Genomic DNA, 10,929 nt, shown 5'->3' on the forward strand with positions numbered 1-10,929 from the left:
CCCCCCCCCCTGCCCCCTGTCGTGCGGCCTCTCCCGCCCGTGGCCCACAGCTACGAGCAGGGCGGCACCGCTCAGGTTGCCGGCATCCACACCCGCACGGTTCCCAACTTGCCGGACGGCACCCTCTGCCTGGACACGGTGGAGGCGTACCTCCGGCCGCGTGGCAGTGCTCTCGGCACCGGTGACACCAGTGTCTACGGGTCTGGCCCGACCGGCCCCCGGGGCGGGGATGACTGGCAGCCCGCTCGGTTCCCGGTCCCCCCGGGGGCCTTCGACCAGGCGGACCCGCACTACCCGGTGACGGGGCTCATCTCGCTGGAGAACACTCACAACCGCTGCGGCGGCCGGGTGGTCCCGATCGACCATGCCGAGGCTCTCGGGCGCCTGGCCGGGCCGGTTCCCATTCACATGGACGGCGCGCGGGTGTTCAACTCGGCGGTGGCTCTCGGCCGGCCGGTGGCCGACCTGACGGCCGGCGTGTCCTCCGTGCAGGTGTGCCTGTCGAAGGGCCTGTCGGCTCCGGTGGGTTCCATCCTGGCCGGCCCGGCGGAGATGATTGCCCGGAGCCGGCGCATGCGCAAGGTCCTCGGCGGCGGCCTCCGCCAGTCGGGTGTCATCGCCGCGGCCGGCCTCGTGGCTCTCGGGGCCATGGTGCCGCGGCTGGCGGTGGACCACCTGAATGCTCGGCGCCTGGCCGCCGGCATCCAGGAGATCGGTGCGGCTGCCGGCCCGGCCGGCACGCTGGAGGTGTCCTGCGATCCGGCCACCGTCGACACCAACATCGTGCTGTTCCAGGTCCGCCCGGGCCAGGCCGGCACCGGGGCGACCAGCGCGCCGGGTGGCTTGTCGCCGGCCGACCAGCTGGTGGCGCGTCTCCGCCCGCACGGCATCTGGGTCGGCTCCTTCGGGCCGAATCAGGTTCGCGCCGTCACCCATCGCCACATTACCGAGGACCAGATTGATCGCACTCTGCTGGCCCTCAAGCAGGAGCTTGCCCAGGGGTGAGTGGTCCCCCCCCCCCCCCGCCAAACCGTGTACCCGGGGCCGGGAGGCCCCCCATGCGATGTGCTCGGAGAGGCAAAAATATATTCGCACATTTCTCTCTCTCTCTCTCTCTCGCACGAGAGATAGGTGTATTCCGCCAGCCAGGTGGGCCCCCTTCGGCGCGGCTGTCTTCACAGGGTGCCGGAATTCAGCACGGCCAAGAGACGCTCGGCCACCAGGGACCGGGCGGTGAATTGGCAAACCCGGCTGCCGGGAGTGCTGCGCCGAAGCAGAATCGCCAGCCGCCGGCCAGAGAGCGCCGAATAAAGGTCCAGCCAGGAGCACACGGTGGCCATGTCCAGGGAAAAGGCTGTTAGCCGGGCGGGCAGGGACTCGGGGGCCGAGGTGGCCTGGGCCTGGCGATTTGCCGATGTCAAGCTCCACTTGAGGATGTGCTCGGTGGCCTGCAGGAGATCGGCCTGCGCCGGCGGCACAGCGGCCAGGGGAAGGGCCACCATGGCTGCCGTGCGCACGGCATCCGGCACCCCGGGCCCGAGGGGAAGAGGCTCCAGCCCCGGGATGTCGGCCATGGCCGTGCACAGGCTGGTCAAATCCCGGGCAAGGGCAACGTCATCGATGTCCGGTGGGCTGCCAGGGGTTCCGGGGCCGGCCTCGGCGGCGGTCACCACAACCATGATCGCCAGCAGCACTCGATCAATGGCCCGATCGAGGTCCCTCGCCAGAAGCCCATCCACCTTTTTCAAGAGGGCGGCCGCCGGGTCTTGAAAGGCACTCAGCTGGTAGATGATGGGCTTCCGGTCGCCGGCGCCCGAGGCAATGACCGCCGGGCGCTGGGGCTCCAACGGCGCCGGGGCAGTTTGATACTCGGTCACCGATTGGGGGTCCGAGTCTTGGGCTCGGCCTCCGGGCCCGCGTGCCAGCATGACATACGACAAAAAGCGAACCGGCCAGGTGGGATCCCAAACAGTGCCAGCCCCCGGCTGGAGGGCATACTGCGGTACGACCGGCAGGAAGAAGGTCAGCTGGTGGCCACTTCGTTGGTGTCCAGCCAGTAGGGCTGCCACACTTGGTAGGGCCAGATCTGCAGGAACGCCGGTAAAAGCCGAGCCGAAGGCCAGGTGGAAGAGCGGCAAGTGGAAGCACTGCTGCATCAGCGGCTGCACCAGGTACAAGGCCTCGCGGCAGCGACATCGGCCCGAGCCAGCCTCGGATCCCGGGGCAGGGGGGGCTATGCTGGCGGGAAGATTCGGCGGCGGCCGGGTGGCAAAAATGCACCAGGGCTCCGCCAGGATGGGAAGGCGCTCCCTGGACAGGAAGGCATGGAGATCCGTGGCGAACTTCAGCATGCGACCTTCGGAGAGGCAGTCAAGGCCGGCATTGAAAATCCCGAGGCAAAGTAAAATCCCATCGTGAAGGGGCTTGACACCGGAGACACTGACCGGCGCGGGGGCCCCCTGGCCGAGGGCGGCTTGAAAGCGATTGGCCTTCAGCATCAGGGTGCCCGGGCCGCTACATTGGTGCAAATACTCGACCAGGGGCCCCAGCTGGTCCCGATGCCGGCGCATGGACGCCACAACTTCGGCCCGGACCCCGGGCAGATGGCTGGCCGGCTGGCGGAGGAACTCCTCCAATGCCGCCGGTTCCGGCAGGTTAAGCAGTATGACGCGCAGGATTTCCGTGGTCATATGCACCCCCTTCATGAGCGTTTGCCAGAAGGGGTGGAAATTGGCCCCGTCCACCGGCCAGGAGGAGTTGCGGTCCTTGTAGCACCCGGGCACAATGCGATAGTAGTACAGCAAGCGATTTTGGTACTTGGGAGCAAATCGGAACCCATCAAAGAGGAGGCTCCATAGGCGTAGGTCAGGTGGCCCGAAGTCGCAGCCCAAGATCAATGGCAGCCAGGCCAGCTTGGTGACTGTGATGAGCGGGGGGCTTGTCAAAAGGCGCGTGGTCCAGGCGAGTGCCAGGTGGAGGGAAGACACTTACCGGTTGTTGAGAGCATGGTGGCCAGCGTGGAGGTGAGGAGGGTTTCGCCGGGGAGCGGCACGTCATAGGCATCACCCGGGACGAAGATCGGCCGGTGGTCAGCCGGGTCGCGCTCCAGGCGAAATTGCTTCTGGAAGAGGGACGACATCTTCACCTGGCCAAAGGCATGGACGAAGAAGTCCGAGTCATTGCTGGCTCGCCGGCCGGGGCCCGGGCAACCAGGGGCAAGGTCAGGAGGGGCGACGAAGGGGAAGAGGAAGAAAAGAGAAAGAAACAAAAAGACCCGCCCCTAGGACAGGGCATGGTGCCAGGCGCCTGGGTTCCCTAGCCCGGTCCATGGCCCCCCCCCCCCCCCCTCCCTCTGACAAGCGCACCTGACAACAGGAGTGCTGAAGTAGAGACTCAGCAGGGCCAAGATGTCATCGGCCTCGGCGGGGGACCCAATGAAGGCCAGCCTGTCGGGGCGGGCGTGTGCCTGGGCCGCCAGATACCCTTGGACATTCGCACGGATGTTGGGAAAGGCGATGGTATCGCTGAGGGGAGGCATCCGTTGCCGGGCCCGGCCGGCCGCCCGCCCAGTCCCCGTGCGAATCAAAGCGCGAAAGGGGAATCAGACCAAGACACACAGGTGCGAGGGAGGGAGGAAGAGGGAGAGAGAAAGGAGGAGCATGGTCGTGTGGGACGTCGAGCACACCTGATCACACGCAAGCCGGTGACGTCGCCGGCCACCAGGCTAGAAAGGGCCCCGGTCAGGTCGCGGGTCTTGTCACGAAAGCGACTCAAAGCGGTGGCCGCCTTCTCCGGGGCAACGGCCCCGTCGGCCACAAAGATGGGGTACAACTGGGAGGCATGTGTGAGGGGCGATCTCTGCTGGAGGCTGTCACAGGGGCACAAAGCAAATGCATACCCGGTGATGATTCAGCCAGCCGATGAGGGCGTCGAGATACGGGGCAATCAGCGGCGCATCGTAGCCGATGCTTCGAGTTTGGCCGGCGTAAACATAGTGACTCCGGGACAGGACATACACCAGGCTGCCGACGTCGACTGGCAGGGCGCGGAGCCCTTCAGCCGGCGCGAGTGTCCCAACTCGGTGGGGCAGACTGCTGCGCACGAGAGAAGTCAGCCGAAAGACGCCCATAGCTCACGAACGACGCCAGGATCGGGTTGGGGATCAACAGAAGGCCGGAGAATGGGTAGAGGGAGAGTCGGAGGAGACGCGCGAGCGTGGGAGTCGGGGGGGGGGGGAGAGGGACAGGGAGGAAAAGAGGACGAGATACAGGGGGACTGGGTCACGATGGGGCAAGAAAGGGGGGGGGAGGGGGATCTGGTGCTCGTGGGGCATTGGTCCCGCAGGCATACCGGCGGCCAGCCGGATCGGGCGGCTCGGTGAAAAGCGTCCGACCCGCCGCGATTAGTCGGTGCCTGGTGGCGAGGGGGGGGCATTCGTGGGCATTTGGGATTGTGGGCTACTTTGTTTTCGGCCCGCGTCGATGCCCGCGTGGAGTGGTATATGTTCTTGCGCCTGAGCCTCGAAGGTGGCCCGCTCGGCGGAGTGTGTCCAGGAATGAGCGGGCGCCCGAAAAACGAAGGAAAAAGAGAGAGAAAAAAAAGACCCCCCCCCCCGCTCGATGGATGTGGTAGGTGTATACACCTGTGAAGGGATGCCACTCGTTTTGTGACATTTGTATTGGCAAGAGGAGGGGGCGCTTTGCGCTTGAGAGACAGGAGGCGAGAGGGGGGAGGGGGGGGAGGGAGAGGGGAGGATGGGCGTGTCGCCCCCCGCGCCTCGTGTGGTCACCCTTCGCAGGGACGCCTGGCCAATTGGGCATTTCGCAGGCCCCTCTCAGAGACCCCTCTGTGCAAGGATCTGAAGCAGGGTGGCAACCATGATTGAGCGAGAGGAGGGCTGGTAGTCGCCAATCTTAGCCGGCCGAGCAAGCACGAAAGGGCAATCCCGCTCGGAATGGACGTGCTGCGTATCCAACAGCAGCTGGCGGCCGGCCAGGACCGAATAGAGATCCAGCCATGAACTGACCGTGGCGATGTCCGACGAAAAGGTCGAGAGCCTGGCCGGCGAGGGGGCATCCAGCTGCCCGGAGGGTGGGCCTTGCGGCGGGCTTGGTGCTGGTGGGACGGGCGACAGGCAACTTGCCAGCACATCGTGCAGAAGGGCCCGGCCATTGGCAGCAGGCGGGGTGCCGGGGTCGGGGGAGGGCAGCACGCGGACAACCTTCCGGCGAATGGCGTCGAGGTCTTCCTCGTGATTGCCAGCCTGGGCCATGGTCTTGCCATGGAGCAGGGCATTCACCAGGAGAGCCATGTGCCGGAGGAGGATGGTCCGGGATTGGGTGTCGAACAGTTGCTCGCCCGGGGCGGCTCGAGAGGGGCGGCTCGACAGCAGGACGGCTGTCAGCAGGATCCGGTCGAGGGCCAGCGATGAGCCCGGGGCATCATCGGCCAAGGCCACATCGACGGCCCGAAGGAGGGGCACAATTTCACCGGACAGCCCCTTCAGCAGATAGTCTTGGCTCTTCTTGGTAGAGGGGAGGACCTTCTGACCGTCGAGTCGGACCGGCGGGTCGTAAAATTCGATGACCTTCCTCACGGCCGGGCCCTGGAGGCCTTCCTTGCCGTGGGACAGCAGGGCATACAGCAGGAAGCGAATGGGCCAGGATGGCGCCCAAACACTCAAATCGTCCCTGAGGCTGAACTGCGGCAGCAGGGGCAAGGAGGCAGCCCGGTAGCCATCGGCATCGTCCAATTTGGCCAAAAACACATCGGCCACCGTCAAGCCGGGAGCCGCGGTCGAGCCCACGCGCGAGATGAAGAAGGCCTGCACGGTGAGCGGCAAGTAGAGCCCCTCATGAAGAAGCGGAATCGACAGGTAAGGCGCCTCGCGGCAGCGGCACTTGGCCCTATGGGCGGGTGGTTGGGGCGGGCCGGCGCTTGCGGTGCTGGCCTCGGCGCCCGATGCGCCGCCACCGGCAGGAGCAGCCGCCCGGCCGCCGGGGCGCCGGCCGTTGCTGGCATTCGAGGCGACGGCCGGAGGCGGCCCGACCGGAGCGTCCTCGGCGAGCCCGCCGGCTGCATCGTCTGCGCGAGGGAGCCGCGGCGGAGCACGCTCCGAGGAGAGGCACCAGAGGTTGGATTTGTCGAAAGAGCTGTCAGCATGCAGGAAGTCCTCGAGCTCCTTGCTGAAGGACGAAAGGACCACGCTGTCGGGAGTGCACAGGCCGGCGGTGGAAATCCCCAGGCAAAGGAGCACCCCGTCGCGAAGGGACTTCACCTTGTGCAAGGGGTTGATCGGTTCCTGGGAGGGCTGCCTGCCGGCAAGCTCCTCGCGGTATTTGGCACGAAGCAGCAGGACCCCCGGGCCGCTGCAACGGCGGAGGTCCTGCAGGGCGGGCACCAGGTGCGACAGGGACCGGGATCGGGAGGGCGCGATGCCCGACCGGAAGAAGGGCAAGCTCCGCCGGGCGCCGGCCGAGTCCACGGCCTCCAAGGCATCGGGCTCCGGAAGGGACCCCAACAGGCGGATGATCTGGTCGATGTCCAAGCCGGAGTTGAGAATGGTCTCACGCCAGTTGTCTTTGATGGCGGGGGCCTGCCCCGGGACGTGGGGCTGGCGAACATCCTGGAAGCACTTGTCGACGCAGTTGAAATATGACCTCAGGGAGTTGGCCAAGGGGGCGAACTGCGTGTCGCTTTCGATGAACTTGCGGATCCGCCAATCCGGCGGCCCGAGATCCGAGCCAAGAATGAGCGGCAGCCAGCAGAGCTTCGTCACTTGGGCGCGATTTTGGCCGATGGCCGATGTCAGGCACATGAGCAAGGCCCTGACGGCCGGGCAGAGGCCGGTCACAAGGACGACGCACCGGTGGTTTGGAAGAAGGCCGCCATGTCCGAGGTAAGGAGGGTTTTCGGCTCGAAGCGCTGGCCGGAGGTCCTGAAGGATGGCCCGGTCCCGGGGGAATTGCCGGACAGGAGGAATTGGCTCTGGAAAAGGGAAGACACCCGTGTCTGCCCATACCCATGGACAAAGAAGTCCGAGTCATTGCTGGCCAATGGAAGAGGAAAGACGAGAACCGGTCAGAGAGGCAGAGCCCCCTTGTGCTGGGGCACATCCTTGGCACCGGCCAGCCGGCGTACCTGAGTACAGGCACCCGGAAGTGCAGGCTCAAGAGCACGAGAATGTCATCGGCCTCGGTGAAGGACCCGATGAAAGCCAGACGGAGGGGGGCCTGGCGTGCCCGGGCCAACAGATGCCCCTGGGTGATTGCCCAGACATTTGCCAAGTCCACGCTGCAGGTGAATGGATCGTTCGCCATGTCCACAGCGTGTTTCCAGGGATTGGACCGCCGGCTTTTGAAGCAGCAAATTTGGCAACCAATCATGCAGCGTTCCTTGGTGCAGCCGTTGTGGGTGGGTACCAGGGTCCTCGGGTGGCAGGTCGGCAGATGCTGCGTGCCACGCAAGTGCCGATCGATGTGGTCCTGGTCAACCCGCCGGGGTCGAGGGGCATTGGGGCCGGCATTGGCGGAGCCGGTGGACGGGCCGCCCCGGGTGGCATCCTGATACACCGAAAGGTAGGACAGTTGTCTGGGCCGAAGCTTGCCGACCTTGCTCTTGAAGCGCATTTCCGAGGTGGCCTCCTTCTCTGGTGCCTTCGGGCCGTCGGCCACGAAGATGGGGTACACCTGGGTGAAAGGGCCGGCCAAAGTCCCCAAGAGCATGGAGATGGGTTAGGCGTTGGTGTATGCATGCATGCATGCATGTGTGTGTGTGTGTGTGTGTGTGTGTGTCTGTGCGTGCGCGCGGGGGAAAGGCAGGGGAGGGAAGGAGGAGAGGCGACACCAGGGTGGTTGGGCGTACGGCCTGTGTATGCAGCCACATGATAAGCGCATCCAGATAGGGACCAATGAGCCGGGGAGTGTAGCCGATGCTTCGAGTCTGTTTGTGATAGAGGAAGTTGCTTCGGATCATCTCGTTGAGAAAGTTGTTCAAATCAATCGGCAGGACGTAGGGCTTGGCGTCGGAGGGCATGGGACGATGGTGGGGGACTGTCGAACGTTGAGCCCTTTTTGTCAAAAGATCGACCAAGTTCAGAACGCCCATGGCTGTTGGTATCACAGGCTGCGGAGTGAAGATGTCCGGGGCAGGCGAACCAAAGAGCAAGGGGGAAGAGCAATCGGACCCCAGGAGCGGGAGGGGAGGTACTGTACAAACGAGATGGGTGTGCTCTTGTGTGTGTGTGTGTGTGTGTGTGTGTGTGTGTGAGTGTGTGTGAGTGTGAGTGTGTGTGAGTGGGTGTGAGTAAGCATGGCGGGCCTTTGCCCAAAAAAAAAAGCACCCGCCTTCGCCTCCGAAATATGCATGTCGCTGGGTAGTATTGGCCGTGGCGATCAATCGTCCGGAGGGTGCTCAGGGGGGGGGGGGTACTTTTCCCGGGGGATACTGCACTCATGGATGCTCGACTTCCGGGGGCTATTCACAGGCAGAGGATCACAGGTGTCTCTCTTTCTCTCTCGCCATTGATGAGGATTTCGGCTGATGTTCAGGGAGCTTCGATCTCGGAGCGCGGAGGTATCCCCCGCAGGTTACCTTGTTTCCCCTCTGGAGGGCGGGGGGGGGGGGGGGGCGGCGGGCCATGCCGGATGTTCTTTTTCCCGCCATCAATGCGCGTTGCCTCGGCGAGGGTCTCAACGAGGAAGGTGGACATCAGACAAAGGCCCACCCGAAGATGGCGGAGGGCGCGTTTGGTCCTGCCGTGTGAAGGCCCACCGTGCGGTGACCACCGGCCGGGGCCGGCCATCAACCGGCCCATTGGGCACGCCTCTTTGGAGGGGACTCCCCCCCCCCCCCCCGCCCCCTGCCCGGGTCCGGCCGCCAGGACGGAGCTAGGCTGGAGACCTGGCCGCTGGGCGGAACGGCCCCCAGGGCCCGATGCGCGGGCCCCGGCGCGAGCTGGCAGTTGGCTGTGCCACGTCATGATACCGAAGGGGGAAAGTCCCGCCAATACCGCGGTCCGATGAGCAGGGCCGAGAGGCGGGGGAGGGGGGCGGAAGAATGCGCCGGTGGGGAGGTCTGTGGCCGCCGGCGCCGAAGCATGCGCGAGGCCTCCGGCCGCTGGGCGGATTCTCACAGCGGCGGCTGTCTCATCCGGCGAGGAGGGCGGCTCACGACGGCAAAAACAACCCAGCCCCGCACCAAGTTGGCTTGTGCGGCTGCGGATGGGGATATCCCCTGACGAGCACTCATGGTCATACATCCCCCCGGGTCCTCGTGCGCGCCGAGAGAGCCGCATGTCGCGTGCCAAAGAAGCTCCCAGGCGGGGATGGGAATTCCAGCTCGACAGTGCGTTGGCATTTGCGGTGCTTGCTCTCGGTCGCCCCCGCGCTGGCCCTTCGGAGGGGGCCGGGTCCTGGCGTTCGCGTGGCGGACTGTCTGTGCGCCCGCCCGCCCGCCCTACGGGGGCTGGCCGCCGATCGGTGATGCTGCGGCCCGGGTGCGCTCTCCTGGCAGGGTGTTGGCCGCGAGGGGCCGCGCTGCATTGTGTGGTTGGCGTTTCGGGCGCGCACGGGCCGGGCAGCCGGGATTCCGGCTCCTCTGGCTCTCCCGAGTCCCGGGGCCATCGGGGGGTGGGGCGCCGGGCGGCCGGCCGCGCCGGGCGATCTGCCCCACCCAAGGCCGGTCGTCCCCTGTGCGCGTGCCCATCCTCAATGGGCATGTCCTCCGCGTGGGAGGGCATTCGACCCGGGCCAAAGGCGGGCCTCTTCGCCGAGGCCTCGAGATCGCCGACCGGGAGAGACAATGACCCACAGCCACATGGGCAGGCGAGGGAAAAGGTCCGGGCCCGGGGGCGTGCCGCGGCGGCGATGTCGCAGTGTGTCCCTCTTCGGGGGGGACGGCCGGGAGGATTCACCCGAGGCCCGCCCTCCGCGCCTCGCCAGTCGGTGGCCAGCCCCCACAGGGTACCGACTTGCCTGCCTGTGGAGTGGGCCATCCCGGGGTCCGCTGCCGCCGGCCGACTCCGGTGGCGTGGCCCCAAGAGAGGGCGGCGGTCGGTTTCGGCGGCGGGAAAAGGCCCAGGACCGGTCGCCGGGGGAAGCATGGAGGGCATGGGCGTTTCCCGAGCATGGGCGCCCTTTTGGCACTGGGACAAGGGATGGCGCTCACCATCGCGGATGAGTGTCCCCGAGGGAACGGGCCCCTGCAGGAGTGAGGGGCCCCTGCTGTCGTTGAGGATGGCCGAAAGGAGGGCCAAGCCGGAAAAACCCACCGGGGCCCATCCACCAAGCTGCACCCATGCGAAAAGCCCTCCCCCGCCCTGTCCCCGACGAGAAGGACTGCATGAAATTTCCCCCGGTAGAATGGTAGCTCCCCCGCCCCGAAGAGGGAATCTTTGCGAAGGGGGCCGCCTGTTACAATTGAAGGATACCCCTCCCCCCCGCCCCCCCCCCCTGCCCCTGCCTACCTGCCAGACAGAAGGTACACACATGCACATGCACGGATCGGTGTAGTTGGAGCGAGAGGGCATCTCGCCGAGGCCGGGAGCCGGGCCAGGCCCCACCCAGCCTAGAGGGTGGTCTTGGTCAGGATGTCATACAGCACATTCGCCACCATCGAGTGGGAGGAGAACACGACGTGGTTTGTGCCACGAAGAGGCACATTGTGAAGCAGGCTGATGGCCTCCTTGGGCTGGGTGTGGCTGAGGAGGGCCAACTGGCGCCCGGCCAGGACCGAGTAGAGATCCATCCAGGAGCACAGAGTGGCCAGCCTCAGGGAGAAGATGGTCAGGTGCTCCGGCGAGGGGGGCTCCTCCAGGGATGACGACTCCTGCTGCTGCTGCTGCTGCTGCTGCTCCTGTTGCTGCTCCTGTTGCTGCTCCTGTTGCTGCTCCTGTTGCTGCTCCTGTTGCTGCTCCTGTTGCTGCTCCTG

General features: G+C 65.9%; 4 protein-coding genes across 4 annotated transcripts in view; 1 reads left to right on the forward strand and 3 right to left on the reverse strand.

The window, feature by feature from the left end:
• The window catches only part of H696_03356 (hypothetical protein), a 6,274-nt gene extending 5,241 nt beyond the window's left edge, over window positions 1-1,033 (forward strand). The window contains exon 2 of the mRNA XM_009497220.1: window positions 51-1,033. Within this exon, the coding sequence (XP_009495495.1) occupies window positions 51-1,005 (955 nt within the window). The 3' untranslated portion in view covers window positions 1,006-1,033. The remainder of the gene's footprint in view (window positions 1-50) is intronic.
• An 88-nt stretch (window positions 1,034-1,121) lies between these two features.
• Window positions 1,122-4,129, reverse strand: H696_03357 (hypothetical protein; the record flags this gene model as incomplete). The annotated part of the gene is made up of 5 exons (XM_009497221.1): window positions 1,122-2,920; window positions 2,992-3,182; window positions 3,366-3,524; window positions 3,686-3,831; window positions 3,899-4,129. The coding sequence occupies 5 exons, from the start codon at window positions 4,127-4,129 to the stop codon at window positions 1,176-1,178; spliced, it is 2,472 nt and encodes an 823-aa protein (XP_009495496.1). The 3' UTR covers window positions 1,122-1,175.
• A 509-nt stretch (window positions 4,130-4,638) lies between these two features.
• Window positions 4,639-8,255, reverse strand: H696_03358 (hypothetical protein). Its single transcript, XM_009497222.1, has 4 exons — window positions 7,864-8,255; window positions 7,141-7,688; window positions 6,867-7,048; window positions 4,639-6,777 (listed from the first exon to the last, which is right to left on the reverse strand). The coding sequence occupies exons 1-4, from the start codon at window positions 8,104-8,106 to the stop codon at window positions 4,835-4,837; spliced, it is 2,916 nt and encodes a 971-aa protein (XP_009495497.1). The 5' UTR covers window positions 8,107-8,255; the 3' UTR covers window positions 4,639-4,834.
• Window positions 8,256-10,566: 2,311 nt separating this feature from the next.
• H696_03359 (hypothetical protein) overlaps window positions 10,567-10,929 on the reverse strand; it is a gene marked incomplete at its 5' end in the record, with an annotated part of 7,321 nt that continues 6,958 nt past the window's right edge. Inside the window, one exon of the mRNA XM_009497223.1 lies at window positions 10,567-10,824. Within this exon, the coding sequence (XP_009495498.1) occupies window positions 10,785-10,824 (40 nt within the window). The 3' untranslated portion in view covers window positions 10,567-10,784. The remainder of the gene's footprint in view (window positions 10,825-10,929) is intronic.

This window comes from Fonticula alba (genome assembly GCF_000388065.1).
Source record: "Fonticula alba strain ATCC 38817 unplaced genomic scaffold supercont2.5, whole genome shotgun sequence".
NCBI classification, from domain to species: Eukaryota; order Rotosphaerida; family Fonticulaceae; genus Fonticula; species Fonticula alba.

What these genes read in the sequence shown, in the direction of transcription:
- H696_03358 (XM_009497222.1), bottom strand. Translation starts at nt 8,106, where the DNA reads ATGGGCGTTCTGAACTTGGTCGATCTTTTGACAAAAAGGGCTCAACGT. An exon ending in TGTGGCTGCATACACAGGCC is followed by an intron (nt 7,689 to 7,863) that starts GTACGCCCAACC and finishes CCTTTCACCCAG; the next exon opens with GTGTACCCCATCTTCGTGGC. An exon ending in GGCCTTCTTCCAAACCACCG is followed by an intron (nt 6,778 to 6,866) that starts GTGCGTCGTCCT and finishes ATCGCGCCCAAG; the next exon opens with TGACGAAGCTCTGCTGGCTG.